The 18383-nt window shown below is 47.2% G+C and overlaps 1 protein-coding gene across 1 annotated transcript in view; it reads right to left on the bottom strand.

Annotated features, from left to right (window-relative positions):
* The window catches only part of SIN3A (SIN3 transcription regulator family member A), a 34346-nt gene extending 16284 nt beyond the window's left edge, over positions 1-18062 (bottom strand). Inside the window, exons 1-9 of the mRNA XM_074916942.1 lie at positions 17795-18062; positions 9737-9957; positions 7914-8090; positions 6370-6476; positions 5594-5876; positions 3216-3467; positions 2520-2672; positions 2020-2178; positions 629-718 (exon numbers count right to left, since the gene is read on the bottom strand). Coding sequence (XP_074773043.1) covers positions 629-718; positions 2020-2178; positions 2520-2672; positions 3216-3467; positions 5594-5876; positions 6370-6476; positions 7914-8090; positions 9737-9925 — 1410 coding nt within the window. The 5' untranslated portion in view covers positions 9926-9957; positions 17795-18062. The remainder of the gene's footprint in view (positions 1-628; positions 719-2019; positions 2179-2519; positions 2673-3215; positions 3468-5593; positions 5877-6369; positions 6477-7913; positions 8091-9736; positions 9958-17794) is intronic.
* Between the last annotated feature and the right edge of the window lie 321 nt (positions 18063-18383).

The raw sequence follows: 18383 nt of genomic DNA, 5'->3' as shown, positions 1-18383 counted from the left end.
TGTATACTCCCCTCTGAGCCATAACGAAATGTATGGACATCTTAGGGAAGACACCAAGGTACCACTTGGAAACATCTCACATATCCTTCATTTGTTCTGTGTGGTAAACCAGCAACAGGTAACAACTGTGCAATTAATTAGATTCATCTCTCAGGGAAAAAAAAAAAAAAAAACCAACGTCGACATGAATCAGCTGCTTTGTAAATTGAGCTCCCACACTGCAGGCAGCTGGTTGTGGATGGGTGCAGCAAGCTGTGCCAACAGAGCAAGACATGCCACGCACATCATCGGCTGTACAGGGATTTCAGAAAGGTGAAAAAAATTTGGAGTGTGCGTAACAGGAAAAAATTCCCATTCCTGCAAATAAGCTGCATCAGCAGCAGGTAAAAAGCTGAAGCACAACCTTCGGGGAAAAGACACAAATATCTATGTAAAAAAGATCACCAGTCTTTTAAAAAAATTCAATGGACCTGACTTAGAGGTCGCATGATACATCTGAGGTCAAGCTGACAAATGTTATCAGGGTGGTATATATCACATACTGCACTGTGATAAAAATGCAGATGTACACACGCTAAGAACACAAATCAATGACACCAGTCGGCTTTCTCCGAATTTCGCTTCTCACCTTCTCAAAGAACAGAGATTCTGTCCCCACACCATGTTTGCTGGCTTCCGCCAAAGACTGGTCTTTTAAACCAAGCAGCTTCGGTTTCTTCTGTTAACAAAAAAAAAAAAAAAGAAAGGCAAGAAAAAAAAGGGCTGTTCAGTGGAGCGAGTTGCCATATTTTGATTATCTATCACACATGGATTTCATCTTCCTGACCCCACCATTTGCTTTCAAATAAAAGAAAGGTGGCTTTTTTGGAAGGAAACTTTCATGAAAGTGTGTGTCATAAGTTAATCTATTAAAGGTTAATCAGTAGCACAGAACTCCAAATACTTTTAATAGACTGTTGCAATCTTTTCTGTAACTCGTTGATTGAAGCAGTCACACTACAGCATATCTCATTTTTCTAACTAGTTTGCAAAATTACCAGAATAAATCTGTTTTTTCCCCTATCACTCACCCAGTTGTTTAAGTCTTACACCTCCCTAGAATTACCGTATTTCCTTCTCTCTTGCATTCCACTGCAAGATCCATTATTTTCCCCATACTAGCACTGCACTCTACATCTTCAGAAAGGCCAAAAGCTGCCTCCAAAATGTGTTTTATTTTGCTGCTCTTTATTTTAAGAGGAGGAGAAAGAGCAGAAGTGGACGTAAATCACTGGATTTAAATGATACAATGATGTCTGCTAATGTTTTTCAACACAAAGCAAGATTCACCACCTTCAAATAAAGCAGGCAAACTTATCCTTAATGCACAAACTCTAAGCCACCTTGCCACAGGACAATTTTTATTACACTACGAAGCCTTGCTCGCTCAAAACATGCGTCATTTGGAAAGGGCAAACTCTGCTAAGAGAATAATCTCCATCATTGTATCATAAGGTTTATCATAGGAAAGAGGAGCAAACATGGATTCCACTGCATCTGCTCCAAGTTCTACCACAATGAAGCTTTCAGGCACACCTTCGTCCTTCCCTCAGCTTATCTTCCCACGTGCCTTAGAAACATCGCTACAAGTTTTGGACAAATATATTTACTGAGACTTTTGCCTCCACACATCTCCCCCTCATCACCAAACACTGTTTTATTCACCAATAAAACTACACCCAAGCATTCTGCAGCCTCCTAATAAAGTTGGGAAAGCTCTCTTTTTTCCCAAGCCTGAGAAGTAGCTATTAGTGCTCTCAGGTACAGATAACACCACCAGTTTGTGAAAATTGGAGACAAAGCCTTGTGCTTAGAAATAAGGATTTCAAAAAGTTTCCTTTAAAGGCAAGTGTTAGTTTCCATGTTCTCAAGCTGCAGCCTGTGCTGCAAAAACTGCACAGACTCCTAAAATGCATCCCGCTCTGCCACAGCCTCCTGGGAAAAACAGGGCTGCTGAACGAGCAGCACACGCTATCTTACCTTCACCGGAGGGGTTGCTCCAGTTCCCGAGTGCCGTCGGATCTGACAGCCATTCTGGTTGGGTCTTTGCTGTTTGTTGTTGAGCTGTGGCTTCTTCACCGTGCCACCGTGATCATTTCTTACCGATTCCACTTTCTCTGCAGTTGTCTTACTTAACAGCTTATTTAGAGACAAACCCATAAGACCATTAGAGCTGAGTTCCACACATCCAGGCAAAAAAATATGCCTGCTCCTCCTAGCTCTAGATGACCAATGTATTTTACTGCAGTTATTGCAGTCTTAGAACAACCCTTTTAGGCAAAGGGATTGTATTTAGAAGACAAGTTATGGCCAGAAAACACAGTCTATCACCCTGACCCCATTCCCACATTCAGTAAAAGATCACTCCAAAAAAAACCCAAGAAACAAACAGCAAAAGCACATTTTTCTGAACTCTGGCTACATACAGAACAATTTTCTGCTAGGTATTTCAGTTCCAGCCTATCTCCAAGGCGACTCACCACAGAGCTGTTGGCATCAGGCAGGAACTGCCCGAACTCCGAGAGCAGATCCTCCTGGTTCTTGAAGAGGCGAGCCACCTGCGCATACACCTCCTGCTCCGTCAAAGCCGGCGTGTAGTTACCTCCTGCCTCCTTGGCATTACGCTGCTCCTTCTGCCATAGGAAAGAGAAGTGTCAGAAGAAAGGACTCGCAAAACTATTTAAGTGACCAAAAAAACCCAGACAAAACCCCTCAGTGATATAAAGAACGAAACAGCATCTTATGTGAAGCAGTATATATATATATATATATATATACTTATATATACTAAAAATATGTACTTCCACATACTATAAATATATACTAAATGCTCAACTGGCCCTGCACTGGGACACTGATCAAGGAAGTGCCTTCTTTACTTTTAGCACAGTGCTACGGCCATGTTGTCTCTTCCTGACTCGTGCTCACAAAAAAATGCCAAATACAATTTTAAAAAAGGCATTTCAGACACTTGCAAACAAAGATGATGGATTGAAATCTATTATTTCATGCTGCTACGTAATCTTCTCATTTGCAAGAATTCTGCTTCACTTGCTGGTCAATGCTAATCCAGCAGAAAACCCAAACGCAAGTCTTGGACAGACACAGTTATCTCCCCATGGCAAAGAAAGAGAAATAACCATATGTATACTCAAATCTGCATTGTTAACACTCGCCTGATATGTATGGAGGATCTCCAGGAAGGCTTTGTAGATGTCTGGCTGTCCCTGGAACCGATTCTTGATCTTGTTAACATAATTGATGGCATGATTAAACTCAACGGGCTGATTGTTCTGCAGGGATGGTGTGGTTCCCAGGGAGATTGTCACAGGCGTATGAGGTTGGACTGGTGGCGAGCGTGGTGATGCGTATGGTGGAATCGGGGGAGTTTGCTGGTTGGCGGGAGTATGTGCCTGTAACTGTGATGGCTAAGAAAAGAAGTCACGTTAGAAATTAGCAGATTCCTTTATGTTTGGAATAAAGGCACTTTCATTCCACTCGCAGACCACATCCAGAGGAAACAACCCATCGTATAACTGTACCTGATGCCAAAGGTGGAACCAACATGGATTCAACAGAGATGCCTCTGAGCTGCAATATATTAAGTGGACAAAACCTCCTGCCCTGGATGACTTTTGCTGCACTTCCTTAAACGAATGATCTTTTTAAACTGCTACTAAACAATTATGGCCTTTGCAGGTCTAGAGAATTTTAACAGTATCTTTCATAAACTGAATATCTCCTAGTGGCTGTCTAGACAGAAACTGCTGTGACGAGTCAAATTTAAGAAGTACCATTTCACAGTCAGAGTTTTTAAAGATTAACAGAAGCACAAATACAAGTAGACTAAGCAGAAGAAAACTATTATCCAAAGCAAATAAACAGATAAATATTTAGTGGGCCAGTAGAGACTACATCGGGAAGACAAAACACCTGGACCATTCAAGCTGTTGTTATTAACAGTTTATTTTCTTGCTAATTGCTTTTGACTGAAATCTGACAAGAGACATACGATCTCAAATATTTAACAGAGCCAAAATGCATAGGTATGGCTTGCTCCAACAGTGCAAGTTATTTTGCCCCTAGTGAAGAATTTGGGGATGCATAAAGACAACAGTAAGGGAAAACTGGAATTTCTTTCAGTATTGAGACCAAGAATAGACACCTAACAGCCACAGGAAAATTTCGTGGCAGTTTTGAGGTGATAATTTTAAGTGGAAATAGAAGTACTCATTCCTCTCACCTTCCAAACTTCAAAACTTCTATTAGACAGAGTTTCTATGACTGACAGTGTAGATAACCATCTTAGGATGGCTAGAAGCATCCTACTGCAAGATCCTGCTTTGCTTACCTACAACAAGGAAACCTCACCTCATGAACTCCCTCAAGTTCATTTTAAAGTTTCAGAAAAAATAATTCAATTTTTTTGCAGGTCGATGAGGACAAAACCACTTAGCCCACAGTGACGAGAAAGAGGCTGCTTTACTGAGGGCATGTACTACTTATTTGGAAAAAAGCCTTGAAATCTGGCACAGGTAAGTTAATTCTAGAATGCCTTAGCTTTGCAGGTTTCAGCTTTGCAAATCTTTTAACATGTTTTTGTTTGCCATTTCTGAACAGGAGGTTGCAAGTCCCACCAATGTTTGTCTAAAGATCATCTAATTGCCACATTTTAAATCCTGCTGCTTTCTAATTATATATTACCTTTTTTTTTTTTTTTTTTCTTTTCCAGTCAATTGTTAGCTAATTGTACAGTTTAGAGATTAACCCTCAAAACTTTGGGGATTCTTTCCCACCCTAAGGCTCTCCCTTTGTTATTGAAAGTTCTCAGTTTTGGGTCCACAAAGCGATACCTAAAGGCAACATCCCTGTCATCTTGCCTGAACTCTTGCACTTTAGATTTTGCCAGTAACTCCTGCACTCATCCAGCTATAGCTGAACTAGACTGCTTTACAAAAAATGTCCAATCTGAAGACTTCAAGCAATGCAGAATTTACCAAATAGCTAATCAAACCCTTATAAATGCTTAATTTCCCCAAGCATTCGAAACCACGCACACACTTTCACACCAACAGCAACATTTTCATCGCAGCCTTGTTTTATAGGGAATTTCTTGGGACTTGAGTTATTCTGGGACAATATACACAAAAGCAGGCAGTTCAACATGTGCCCAGTGCTTTAACTAGGAAGCCCTTCTTGCAAAGTCAAATGTACTTCAGGGATCTTTCTCCTGGGGCTGTTGGATTACTCCCTGAATAACGTATGTACATTTTACCAGATGCTCTGAGCACCTTTCAGATCCCCACTGAAAGCCACAAGGCTTTTCCAAACCCTTGAGGTGGCTTATTTGAATTACTGTCAAATCAACTAGGATGCATCTTGAAGTCTGAAAAGGAGAAACTAATCCAACAGCAGAAGCACAACACACGCAGGTTCAGAAATACTACAAAAAAGCAGCATGGAAGCTCCTTTTTTACTCTCCAGCTCCACAGCAGTTTCATCTGGAGGCGGCAGGACCCCCGTGTTACCGCTGCATAGACTCTAAGTCTCTCACCTTGCTGATTTTGGCAGGTGGTGGCTGCGGCGCTGGCTGTGCTGGTGTCGGGGTTGATTGCGCTGAAGGCTGTGACGGATGCTGTGGCTGGGGCTGTGGCTGGGGCTGCAGGCCATGAGTGGGGATCTGGTGAACCTGCCCTGGTGTTGTCACGTTCACCATGTCATTCGTCTGCACTTCAATCTTGTAACCAGGCGGCAAGAAGGTGTTGAAACCCATGATCAAGTCCGGGTGGCCCTTGAAGAGCTGTGATACGCGGCTGATCACTCCTGGAGTGTCAATACTGAAGAAGGAATAAGATCAAAATGTCACGATCCTCTAAGACCCTTTCAGTGGTACACCAAGTTCTCCACACAAGAATTTTCCATTAGAATTTTTACCTTCTCATCTCTAACATATGAAACAAAGCAAAACTGATTCCTATAAATACATTACTGAAGATCAACATTAGAATTATTTTATTAGCCCAGACAGCATTTTATATCTATGAGATCTAGTCCCAAGTCTGACCATTATTAATGAGCAGACAGCCAGACAGCCAGATGAATCAGCTATCAAGGTTGAACTTGTGAACTCCCACTCTAAGCAGAGGTTTAGCAGAAATGAAGGGATGCATTTAACTTTCAGAAGAGAAAGCATGCAACTGCTTTTACACTACTGCTAGAGGTGTGTTACTCTGCACATGGAAGGACGGAATTTAGCTCCTGCTCTGTGCTCCCATGCCTTGCATACACTCTTTCTAACCTGGAAAGAAGCAGCAAAATGCAGCTGGTTACCTCTGAGATTTAAATTCCTTCATAATATCCAAGAAGTCATTGTAGACCTGTGGCTGGCTACCAAACTGCAGCTTCACCTGGTCAAGGTAAGACAGTGCATCTTCCACCTGGAGACAGAACAGACAGGTTATATTAGCAGAGGAGATTTTATTTCACCTCCATTGTTCTGCAAAACACGCATTATTTGAAAAAACAGCTGTTAGCCCTGAGCCTGGGCAAGGAATTAAAGAGCAAAAGATCATGAGCCTGGTTAGTGTACTGCCAGCACCATGTGAATAAGAGATACTCACTCCTGGCTCACAAGATAAAACTGTATCAAAAAGAAACAAAAAGAAAAAAAAAAAAAAGCAACACAGATCAGTAGAATTACTCAGAGAAAAAAACATACTCCAAATTTACCATCACTGAAGTGACTGCTAGGATAAACAGAACTAGACTGAGTATTTTTCCTGCATTCATATGTGGAAATTATTATGGAAGTCTCAGAATAAGCAGAAAGTGGAAATGACATATTCAGTGTAGTAGATGTCTGCCAGGTACACACTTGCACTTTTTTCAAAAAGCCAGACATTTCAGTTCGACATATAAGGATTTTGAAAACGGCAACTGTGGGCGGTAAATTGTTTTACACCTCAAACGGCAAGAAGTTTACGAACCGTTCATGTACCAACATCCAATTTCAGATGTACTGAACGAACAACCACAGCCCAAAGCAAGAGCTCTGGGTCCCTATCGCCTCTGACAGCCAGGCCACACACCCATCAGCTGCAAGAGCCACACACGAGACCTCTTTCATCCAAAATTAAATGTCAGCAAAGGAAGAAAGACTACCATGTAGAGCCCCAATCTTGCATCAGCGGAGGATTTGCCATCAATTTCACTGGGAGAAAGAACCACACATTTTGAAACCATTTCCAGAGGTCTCTAGAAATGGAGTGTCCCACATTCAGCAGAAGGAAAGGGCCTCTCACCCAACAAGGCAGTGGGTTCCACCAAAGCTGGAAGAGACTTGCACCATATTTGGAAGACACTAAGAAACAGGCATCAAATCATACATACGTGCCTTCTCACTAAAGCTGAACCAAATGTAGCTACTTAAAGGGGTTATTTTTGGTGGAGTTTTCTCTTTTTTTTTAAGGATTTTACAGCACATCATCCAAGAATAGAGCCTTCCTTACTCCCAAATTACTCCCACACAACCACCCACGTGTGCCATGTGTTCAGAAAAGCACCAAATGTTTTGGTAATTTAACCCATTCATACAATTACTCCAGGCAACACCTTCTTTTCCTTCCTGCCCCCAACATTTTCCTAGCAAGTCCATTTTTTATTACGCTATTTGAAACAACAGGGTTTCAGCAGAAAGAGAAGTCCCTTTCTGCATTCAAGTCTTCCAAACAGGAGAAGTATCTAGGCCTTGTCAAGAAAGCTTTTAGGAGGTCATCAGCTGGCTTTGCAGGGACACATGGGCTAGAAAAAGTCCCCAGCTGCCCAAGGATTTAGGCAGAGGCTGGTTTACTGGAGGCAGCAATGCTCAGCGTTACCTTGAGCCTCTGGAACTGCTGCTGTCCCTGCACGGGCACGGCTGGCGGGGTGGGGTGCGTGTGGCTCTGCACCACCTGGCTCCCGTGGGGCTGCACCGGCGCGGTGTGGTGGTGGCCGCTGTGGACGGCTGCGATGGCTGGCCCATGGCTGCCCGAGCTCTGCGGCACGGCCGACACCTGGCAAGGCAAAGGCAACGTCATGGGCGGCTACGGCTTCCCAGCCACCACCGCGCACTGCACGGGCAGAGGGCGAGATCAGTCTTCCCGGACCCAGGTACACCAGTAAAATTGTAAAGAAGCAGAACAGAGTTAGTTTGACCTTTAACCGTGACTGCTAACAGCCTTACTCAAAAAATATCTTTTGATACATTTCTTCTTCAACAATGACCCAGACACCTAAAAACAAAACAAGAAAACTGTCATCCTATACTCCAAATATAGGACAGCCCTCTCTGCAAACATGTTACCAACACATGTTTCTCTCCAGCCTGCAGACTCACCGGCTGTCTAGTCACTAACACTAACAAAGAGATCTGCAAAAGGGGCATTAAAATGGGATTTTTAGTCTGAGAGAGTCAAAGTTCTCTCTTTTCTCTATGACACTTATGTGTCACAAGTAATAATCTGAATGAATGAATCTTTACGAGCTCCTACACTCTTGCCATTCAGTTTTGGTACTGGAAGTCAAACTGTGGCACTTTGGCACTAGCAGACTCAGGGGAAAACCTCAGCTTGGTACCTCCCCTAGAGAAATAGGGAAAGGAACAGAATGCACTTTTCAGGTCTCCTTCATACATCAAACCAGAAAAGTTTCAATTTGGAAAATCCATTAGAAGAGATTTTTAAAAAATGTTTAAGAAGTAAATTACTTTTCATTTTACACAAACTTAGTTTTCCATTCAAGCCTCTTTTAGATGGGAAATACTTTTTTTAATCCTTCTCATGAACAAGAAACAATTTGCTTGCTGGTCCATCCAAGTTCTTTTTAGGAAGGACTGCCAGCATAAACACACCCTCTTCCAGTCCCTGCAAGTGTCTGCCTGCAGGCTCTTCAGCTCTGCGGCTGCTACTATCAGCATGAACATCCCTTCTGCAGAAGTAACGAAGAAGCTGTGTGTAAAATTAGGCACTGAACAGGGAGGGCAGCTCACCAGCAACACAACTGTGGAAGATGCAACATGCCAGAAACAAGTAACACAGGAACAGCCTTTCCCTCGTCTTTCACTGGGAGGTATCTCCAGTGCACCCTTAAAAGGACATTTTTTTTCCTTTCCCCAGCCGACAGCTACTTGCAAAGGAGGCAAAAGGGGGAAGAGTGCCCCTTAATGACCCCGGGGTAATGTCTTCTGAAACGTTTCAATTTCCTTGAAAGTCTCCAATCTAAATGCTGATCCAAGCCAGTCTGTTAACCTTAAGATCACCCAAGGTATCATCACACACCTGTGACAGAGCAACCATAAGAACAAACCTTTCCCCAGTGAAGAAAAGAAAAATGGAGAAAAAATCCCTGCACACACATGCCTCTAGGACTCAGAGACCATGATCTCAGAGAATCATTAAAAGAATTGTGTGCAAAAAAACCAAGTCACACCACATTTGTTCAGGTGGCTCTGAACATGAGTGAAGCTGATAGTCTTAAAGCAAGTGCTTAAAATGAGATGTACGATAAGCACGTTGTACCATCTTGTTTGTTCTTTAGGAAGCCCTGGTTACTAAAATAAACCTTGTCTCGACTAGAGAACCCTACCGTGAAATGACACAGTGCTGGCTGGTCACGCAGCAGGACTGCAGCTAAGATGGGGCTGAGGGACGAGCACACGCACCTGGTAGCTGGGAGTTACCGAGTACTGAATCCCCGTGGCAGACTGCATGGTCTCCGAAACCGCCTCATATACCGGAGGGGCCGGGGCAAGCACGCGGTGCTGGTGTTGAAAAGCTTCGGTGCTGCTGGTGATACGTCTCTGCTGCGACGCATACACGGGTGACTCCTGCTCATCCAATCGCCGCTTCATTCTGAACTCATGCTCGGGAAGCACTACAAAACCTGTTAAAAACAGACCAATTAGCAAACGCAATTGATTCACCGCTCCCTGCCAGCGCCGTGGACGCTAAGTTCACCAAGAGCAGGTAGGGCAAGTTTCTCTCTATTCATTTAGGTTACTGGTATCTCGAGATAGGGAAGTGGAAGTAAGATTCAGCTTTCTGCATGAAACACGCAATCATGTTTTAGCACAAAAAAAAGTTGGAAATAAAATACTCTGCTTAAAAGTTAATGATTTCGTCGGTCTCACTTAAAGAACATTGCTAGCATGGGCATCTTAAGCACACACAGAGAGCTCACTGAACACACTGTTTGAACACAACAGACAGAAAGAGCGTGTGTTACCTACACACAGCCTGGACAAGGTTGTCTACACTGAAAGCAAAAAAAGACTCCTGTAGAGTCCAGGCAGGATGGCAGTCAGCCATGAGAGATGCTTTAAAAATGTGAAAGGGAGAAGAATAGTCAGATTCTGAAATCACTTACAAAGTCCCAAAAGAAAGTGTCTCTGTTCAGTACACACATAAGACACGTGCCACCTCAGTGAAACCCGCAGAGCCACTACCAGGAGCATTCCGGACACCTATGTCACAGAGCCCTGATCCTCCCAGCACCACGGCCCCACTCCCCGGTCCCAGCAGCGGAGCGCAGAGGGGTTGGCACCAGCGGGCGCTCCACAGCAACTCTCTCACTTACTCTCTGGTACTCTTTCTTCTCCAACATGCAGGCACGTTCCTGCCCTACTCTAAGTTGTCTTTATGCAACTTCATTTCACTTCAAATCTGACATTGTGGCACTCTCCCACTCCTAAAAGCGACATGAATTCTTTGCCCTGGTTGATTGAACTACTCACCTACTCTTCTACAAACAAATTCCAGTGCTGTTTTCTATGCATCGGTAGTATTTGCCATCTTTGAGATGTTATCTGCTGTTCATAAAACCACTGGGTGCTCAAAAGCACATGCAGCCTATTAAAGTGTTTGATGGACAGAGAATGGAGTGAAATCCCTCCTCTTCAGCCTCTAATTCATCAGGACCTCTCCAAAGCAAGTCCTTTTCAGTTCCAGTGCAGTTAAACACACTCATTGCTAATGTGGGCACACAGATAAATGAGAGGGAACAAAGTGCCCCCGGAATAATGGTACAACAGCCAACTAAGCCAATTCTCACCTACCAAGTCAGGACAGCTCTTCACAGTCTAAATCTGTCATTAACCAAATAACCCAAAGATCACCAGTAACCAGTATCTTGGTGCACTTCAAATATGTAAACAGGAACCAGCAGGACAGAGGTTCAGAATAGATCAAGGTGGGCTTGAAAACATGGGCTTTGTGCAACAAAGCGGTTTCCCCTCCATGTCCCTCTCTACTAGTCTCTCATTTGGAGGGGGTAGGACAAGAAGGAAGATTACTTCACTTCTTTTCGAAGTTGCTCTTCAAGTTTAACCTCTCAGAACAGTCCCTTATCAGGTCCCCAAAGCACCTGGCAGGTAGAAGACAGCTGGCAGAAGTAGGACTCTTCACCCCAAGTAAAGGAGAAAGCTTGCTAACTGGATCTTATTTACAAGTTACAAATCCTAAGTAGGTCTGACCTCCAGCACACACTCAGAAAGCAGAGAAGCACACTCCAGGAGCTCATTTTGCTAATGGTGCCTGCATTGGTTGTCTTTTCATTCAGTTGGTCTCTGCTGACAAATGAAGAGCGAGGCAGGTTAACTTGGAGCTACTCCCCTCAAGCACAGCCCACATCTAGCTTTGTAAAAACGTACAGTTTTATGCTAATAGGGTTGGGACTAAACCGAGCAACGCCGGCAAATCTGGCCAAGCACCACCATCCCGTGAGCAGAGCTAGCCAGGATTTTGCATGACAATGGCTGTCTGCATGAGTAAAGTCTGGGCAAGCTGCGGTGGCATCTATTTATAACCCACTCACCAACTTGGATACACTTCTGCTCTAAACACCGATACCCCAGCCAGTCCTTTCACTTTCTTTTGGTCTGCCAGTCTGGTTTGCCCCTTACCCTTTCAATAGTGCAACAGCTTTCCATCCCTATAGAAGCAACCAAAAGCTGCTGGTTTGCCGACACGTACAGGCAATATTCACAACACGGGAACATTCTCAAATAAAAGTCATATGTGATTTGCTCTGAAGAAGTGAAACAGCTCTAGCAGGCTTAACACACTGTCTGCGATAAGGAGGGGGGGGTGTATACATGTATACACGGTGTATATATGGTGCGGTGGCTCCTAAGTGTCCTTGTGTCTCACCTCCCAAAGCAACACTCCACACTTGTCGCTTTGGATGGACTAACCAACGTTTAAAGCAGACGCTGTTTGAGAAGATGACTGGAACACTACATATGTGCCCTTCTGAGGATTAAAATTTCACCTCAGGCTGACCGTGAAGCCTCTTCCCTGTGGAGCCACCAAACACCTCAGCCCTGCAGGGCCGTGGGATTTATGGTAGCACCGAGGATATATTCCCACATACATACCAGCAGCATGAACATCAGTTTCTGAAGCTCCCGATTCTCGCAGATCAAGCGGGCAATCTTTCAGAAACCCAGTTTGCTGTATGGTTGACATTAAAACTTCTGTTTAGTGAAAATTAAAACTCCTGTAGGTTGTTCTTCCCTCTGAATTCCCCTCAACTTCGCTAACTCAGCTTGGACTCTACTTTTATCCAAGCCCTATACCTGCTTCAACTTTAAAATTTCATATCATAGTCTAGAGAGAGAGTCAATATTATAGGCAACAGTCAATAGCATTAGTCAGTCTTCACAGATAACACCTTGCTAAACTCCTACTTAGGGTCTGCATCCGCTGTGTAAGAGTGGCTCACAGCAGACCGCCACTTAACGAAGATTACTAATTCACAGGCTTTTTTAATCCTAGCGCAGAGATGATCTTGATACTCTGCTGTACCTAGACAAAGACTAGTGACATGAACTCTGTACATCCACCACCACTGAGACCCTACAGAGAGGGGAAAGCACTGAGGGCGAGCAAACCAGCACCAGAGCAGAGACGGGTCTGCATCTTGCAGAAGAAAATATGATGCTGAATGCTCCCAAAGGGCATTCATTTCCTCACTGAGGTCCTGCTGATCTTGACCTGGCATCTCCCAAGGATCTGCCCCGTTCAAAAGCTGTAAAGATCTGTCATACAGCAAGTCCTACCCCTCCTACAGCACGCCAGAGGGCTGATAACGAAGAAAGGCTGTGATGAAACCAAAGACCAGACATGTCATTTTAAACTGATTTAGCTGAAGCCTGCTGCTCAAAGGGGCAGTTCCACCCACTTCCACCCTCAGTGACAACTGATTTCTCCCAGAATCCTTGCTGATGGCAAAGCCTGGCTAATGTGGGAAGGTGTTTTGAGGATAAACATACAATCACAATCAGTATTGTCAAATACTTGTATCAGGTATTTGCCCTCCACTGTGGCAACATTACAAACAGTACTACACTTAATTTCATGTTGTCTTCTCAGAAATATAGCACACAGCTCTGGCATCCCCTTATATACTTTGACTCTAAGATTTAGAAAGCCCCAGTTCAAACTGCATCATCTGTAATGTTAATCTGGGGGGTGAAAAAAAACCCGAACAAAACAACCACAAAAATACAGCAAAGACTGCACAAGACTGAAAGCAAGTCACAAACTTCAGGTACTTTCCTGTGTTAAAAGCTTTAACCCGAGGCACATAGGAGAGCTTAGCAATAACTGAACAGACCTAGTCCCACTCTGTGCATTCCACAGAGAATCGCATCCTCTTTCCCCAGCATCATTTCTACACAAACTGGTTTTTACCTTCAGTTAAAGCACACGACATTCTGCCTACAGGAGGATGAGAAACACATTTCTGTTTATTTTCTGAGGTTTTTTGTGTTCCTCTTCACAGGGAAAGGGCACTGTGTAGGAACACACCTCTGATCTTCCCACCCGTGCCACCTCCTGGCTCACCAGCTCTGCTTAGCGCTACAGGTAGCGTGCATCAGGCAGACGTACCACAAACGCTCACAGGATCCTCAGCTGGTGAAGCAAGACAAAAAATTTGAAAAAAGGTACATTGAATCTCAGTAACACCACCAGAATTATGCAACTCTACCCCGCCAACTTCATCAGAGGATTTCCCCATCCATCTGCCTCGCATAAGCCAGTGGGACCGATAAACGTAAGTGGAGCGCATCCTTCCCCTCTGGTACCGCGGAGAGGAGAGAAGCAGCGGCGCTGACACAGAAAGAGAAGGAACAAAGCGGGGACGAGGCTGGATTCACCGCACGGCTTCTTCCTCACACCTGGCTCCCCTCCTGCCTGCTCCCTCCTCCACGGGGGCAACGGAGGCAAGAGAGGCTGAGTATTCTCCTTCATAAAACTGCCTCTCCTGTGGCAGCTCTGCTCCCAGGCTTTTTACCAAATAAAATCTCAAAAATCTGCATAACTAGAAACCAATACTGATTCTTCATTTCAGGTTTTCCAATCAGATAAGCAGGGTGTTCTGGCACTAGAGAGCAGCTGTTAAATAGGTGTCAGAATCAAAAGCAAAATGCAAAGAGAGAATAGGAAGAAAGCAAATTGGGAGGGTCTGCTGCCTCGGCACCTGTTGGAACCACAACATGCCTGTGGATAATGAACACTGTCATCACGAACAAGTTATGAAAGTGCCACTAGAGAGGATTTTGGTCCCTGCAGATCGAGGACCCTTCTGAAAAAGGGCAGGGAAGTCACATGGCTGCAGACGTGAGGAGGGGGGGAGGGTGTTAACTGGTTTGAGGGAGAAAGGACTCAAAACACAGAAGCAGCAAGTGTAAGTCTCTGCTATGGCTCCGGACCCTGGAGGGGCTCCTCTGACCCCGGAGCCATCGCAGACGCCCTGCAGGACAAGTCCTCCACAGGATTGCGATGCTGTGTATCACGGCGCCTGCTAGAAAGCAGCTGGCTCAGGTTCTGGCAACGCTGCTGTCTGTGCACTAACCCAGCCGCACGACTTCCAGAACATGACCCAGCTTGTTCAGCAATCGCTGGTATATTTTTCGTGTGGTGCCACAGACCCCTCGCATGTAACCATGGGAATAAGCCCCCAGCCCTGCTACAAAGGGGTGCTGTGCAGAGAGGTACATCCGTGACCAGAGCCATTCCAAAATGATACGAGTAGTATCCCAAAGAAAAAGGTGCTGGAAGAGCCTTACGCAAAGCTTTCAGGGCAGTTAGGAGAGTTTTCTGCAAGGTGACACGGTGACAGTCTGCGGACTGTGTGCCAGCACCCACCACGAGGCAGACAGGACACGAATAAACCCCACTCGTCTCCATCCAGATGGGTAACAAGTTGGTAAGGCACCGAGCTGCGCTTTGCCAAAGCAGCAAACGGCCTGGGTGCTAAACCCCACCGCAGAGAGGAGATCCAAACCCAGCTCTACACTCAGTACAGAGGTTAAGCAACGTTTCGCTCAGTTTCTTAAGTACACCTTCCCCACACACGGAGAGAATTATCAGCATACTTTTATTTATTTATTATTTTTAAATAAAAAGAGACAAGACCCCACAAGAGTTAGAAAAAAGCAGCACATCTCCAAAAGCGCACCCCCTGCCCACCAGGCTAAAGTGACAGCTATTACGGGACTCTCTTTTCTGTTCTAGCTTTAACAGCCATAAAAGCTTTCCAACGCTGGAGAAGACCAGAACAGCAATCTGGACAGAAAACGATTCATAAATCCTGGAAATGTAAATGATCCGCCTGCCAATTCCGACGCAATGCTCCCGGCTCCAAGACCCACACGCGCCAGGAGCCTGTGCGGAGGGCTCCCCCAGCAATCCGGGCTGGGGAGGGGGGGAAAAGCATCCCCCTTCCCCACCCTGCTTGCAAAAGCAGTGTAAACCACCCCAAGTTTCCCCAAACTTTAGCAAATTACTGCCATTTTATTGGCGAACAATCACGTTGAAGCTTTTCAAACAAATTTCTGCTGAGACCATGTATCTTAACCAGAAGCGGTGTGTGGGAGCAACAAGGACGTGATACTTTGGGGTGAGAAAGCACAGCTTCCTTTTGCAAAGAGCGCACCGGCCTGAAAAACTGCCAACTTCACCCGGGCAGGGAAGAAATGAGCCTAAAAAGTGTTTTTCTGTTCCTGGAGATCCAGCACGGGCTGACACTAGGCTGCCAAAGCACTTCTGTGTGATGAAGGAATTTTACGGGTGCTTCAAAGTAACTGTAATTAACATAAGGTGCCATTTTATCATGTAGTATTAACAGCATAGTATTTCAGAACAATGTATACTTCTTTGAAACTCTGTTTTTTTAAAAAAAAATACAGGTTAGCACTGGAAGACTGAAGTGTACTGAAATAAACTGGGCATTTCTCACTTGTTTACTGACCCCACACCTTTTAGCAGGACCGATGAATATAAAAGTGACAAGTTAGAAGAGAAACATAAGGTGTCAGATCATCCTTAAGCTACACTTTAGCACATGAACCAGGTTTTGATTCCTCTGGACAGCGCAGGAGATTAAAAATCCACACGCAGCTCAAGATCACTTGTTCCAACGCTGTATCAAACAAATTATTTTTCAGTTTTTCACCATTTTAGCGGTCCAAATAAATGCATTTCTTCTGGGACACACTCCTTCCATCAGTACACTGATTACACGTGTTATTTGCCCAAATAACAGCTGTTAAACCCCATTCTGAACCTGGGCCGGGAAAATGCAGAAAAGGCAGTATTTGGGCAAGCAGACATCAAGCACGCTCCTATTTTTAAAACTCTCTGAACGCCACAGCCTGCAAGCCCAGGAGAAAACCTGAAGTAGTTTCTATGGAGGTACAACGGTGCCAAGAATTAAAAAAACAGCGCTGAAATATCAAGCGCAAGCGTCTGACAAGTTCAAGGCACAGAGGACACGTAAAAAAGGACAGCAGATTGCTATTAAAAACGCTTAGAAATTACTGCGTGCCAGCGGAGCTCTCCGGGTTCCACAGATCTATACGTCGCTCCAACAGGTCCTTACGGAGCGCTGCGCTATCGAGCTGAAAAACTGCAATCGGGGCTCTCCGAAAAGCGCCGGGGGAAGCCTCGGCCACCCCGGGGGCCGCCTGGGCGGGGGCACGGGCAGCGGGGACCGGCCCGGGAGGCGCCGGCCGGGGTACGGGCCGGCGGGGCTGGACCTCGCCGGACGGTTACGGAGCGGCAAAAAGATCGTAACGACAACTTCTGCGGGAAGTTGGGGCCGGCGGGCGGACACCGGGGCCGAGGCAGCCCCGCGCCTCAGCCCTCCAGGCGGCTCCCGGGACCCCCTCCCACCTCCCCGCTCCCCGCCCCAGGCCGGGCGGCGCGGGGAGGAGCTCCGGGGGGAAGCCCCGGCGGAGGATCCAGCGCGCAATGCGGCCGGTACCGGGGGCGTGCAATGCGGGAGAGAGCTGGCGGGGGGCGGTCCCGCCGCAGCCCGGGAGCGGCACCGGGCGGAGGGCGGGAGGAGGGGCGGAGGGAGGCGCCCGCCTCGCAGCGCGCCCAGCGGCCGCCGCACGCTCCGCCCGCCGCTCCCGCCATGCCGGGGCCGGGACACCCCCTCGCGCCCGGCGGGGCGGGGCGGGGCGGGAGGACGCGCGGCCGCCCGCGCGGGCCGGAGCTCCCCGGGGAGCCGCGCCGCGGGCACCGGCCCCCCCTCCCCCCAACCTCCTCCGCCGCCGCCGCCCCCCTCCCCTCCTCCTCCTCCTCTTCCTCCCGCCCCCCCCCCGCCAGCGCGCGCGGCACCGGCGCCAGGCCCCGCCCCCTACGGATCGCCGGAGGGGGCCGGCACCGGGCCTGGAGACCCCCCCTTCCCCTCCGCCCCCTCCCCCCCTTACCTCGAAGCAGGCCCTGGCAGCGGCCGAGTCTCCCTCGGGGTCAGGGGGCGGCGGGGCCGCTGCGGGCTCCTCCCGGGCGGGCGGCGGGGGCGGGCTGTCCCCGGCGCGGTGAGGTGTGGGGGGGTCCCCGCGCCCCTCCTCCCGGAGGGGGGGGGCGGGCGGGGGCGGCACCGGGGCCCCGGTCGGGGGAAGGGGGACTCAACGGGGGAGGGGGGGGTAAGATGGAGTAACCGTCTCTCGGCCGCCGCGGCGGAGCGCTGCCCGCTTCTCTGTTCCCCGGGAAATCCCGCCCCTCCCCGGGCAGGGGGGGAGCCCCAAACGACTATTGGGCGCGCCGCACGCCCGTCAACCCCGCGGCCAGTCGCCGCCCTGATCCCGCCCACCTCGCCCTCCCCTATTGGCCACAGCCCCCAGGAAGGGGATGTGGAGAGGAAGGGAGGGAAAGGGAGGGGGGTTGGAGGGGGTTGGGGGGAGCGACCGCCGAAGAAAAATGTCCGTATAAGCAGCACGCCCCGCCCCCTTCCCGCCTCCTCCGACGCCCTATTGGCTGCGAACGAAAACCTCCAGCCAATCGGAAAGCGGGTAACGC

Source organism: Athene noctua, chromosome 13 (genome assembly GCF_965140245.1).
Source record: "Athene noctua chromosome 13, bAthNoc1.hap1.1, whole genome shotgun sequence".
Classification (NCBI taxonomy): domain Eukaryota; kingdom Metazoa; phylum Chordata; class Aves; order Strigiformes; family Strigidae; genus Athene; species Athene noctua.
This window is presented reverse-complemented; position numbering and strand designations above follow the sequence as displayed.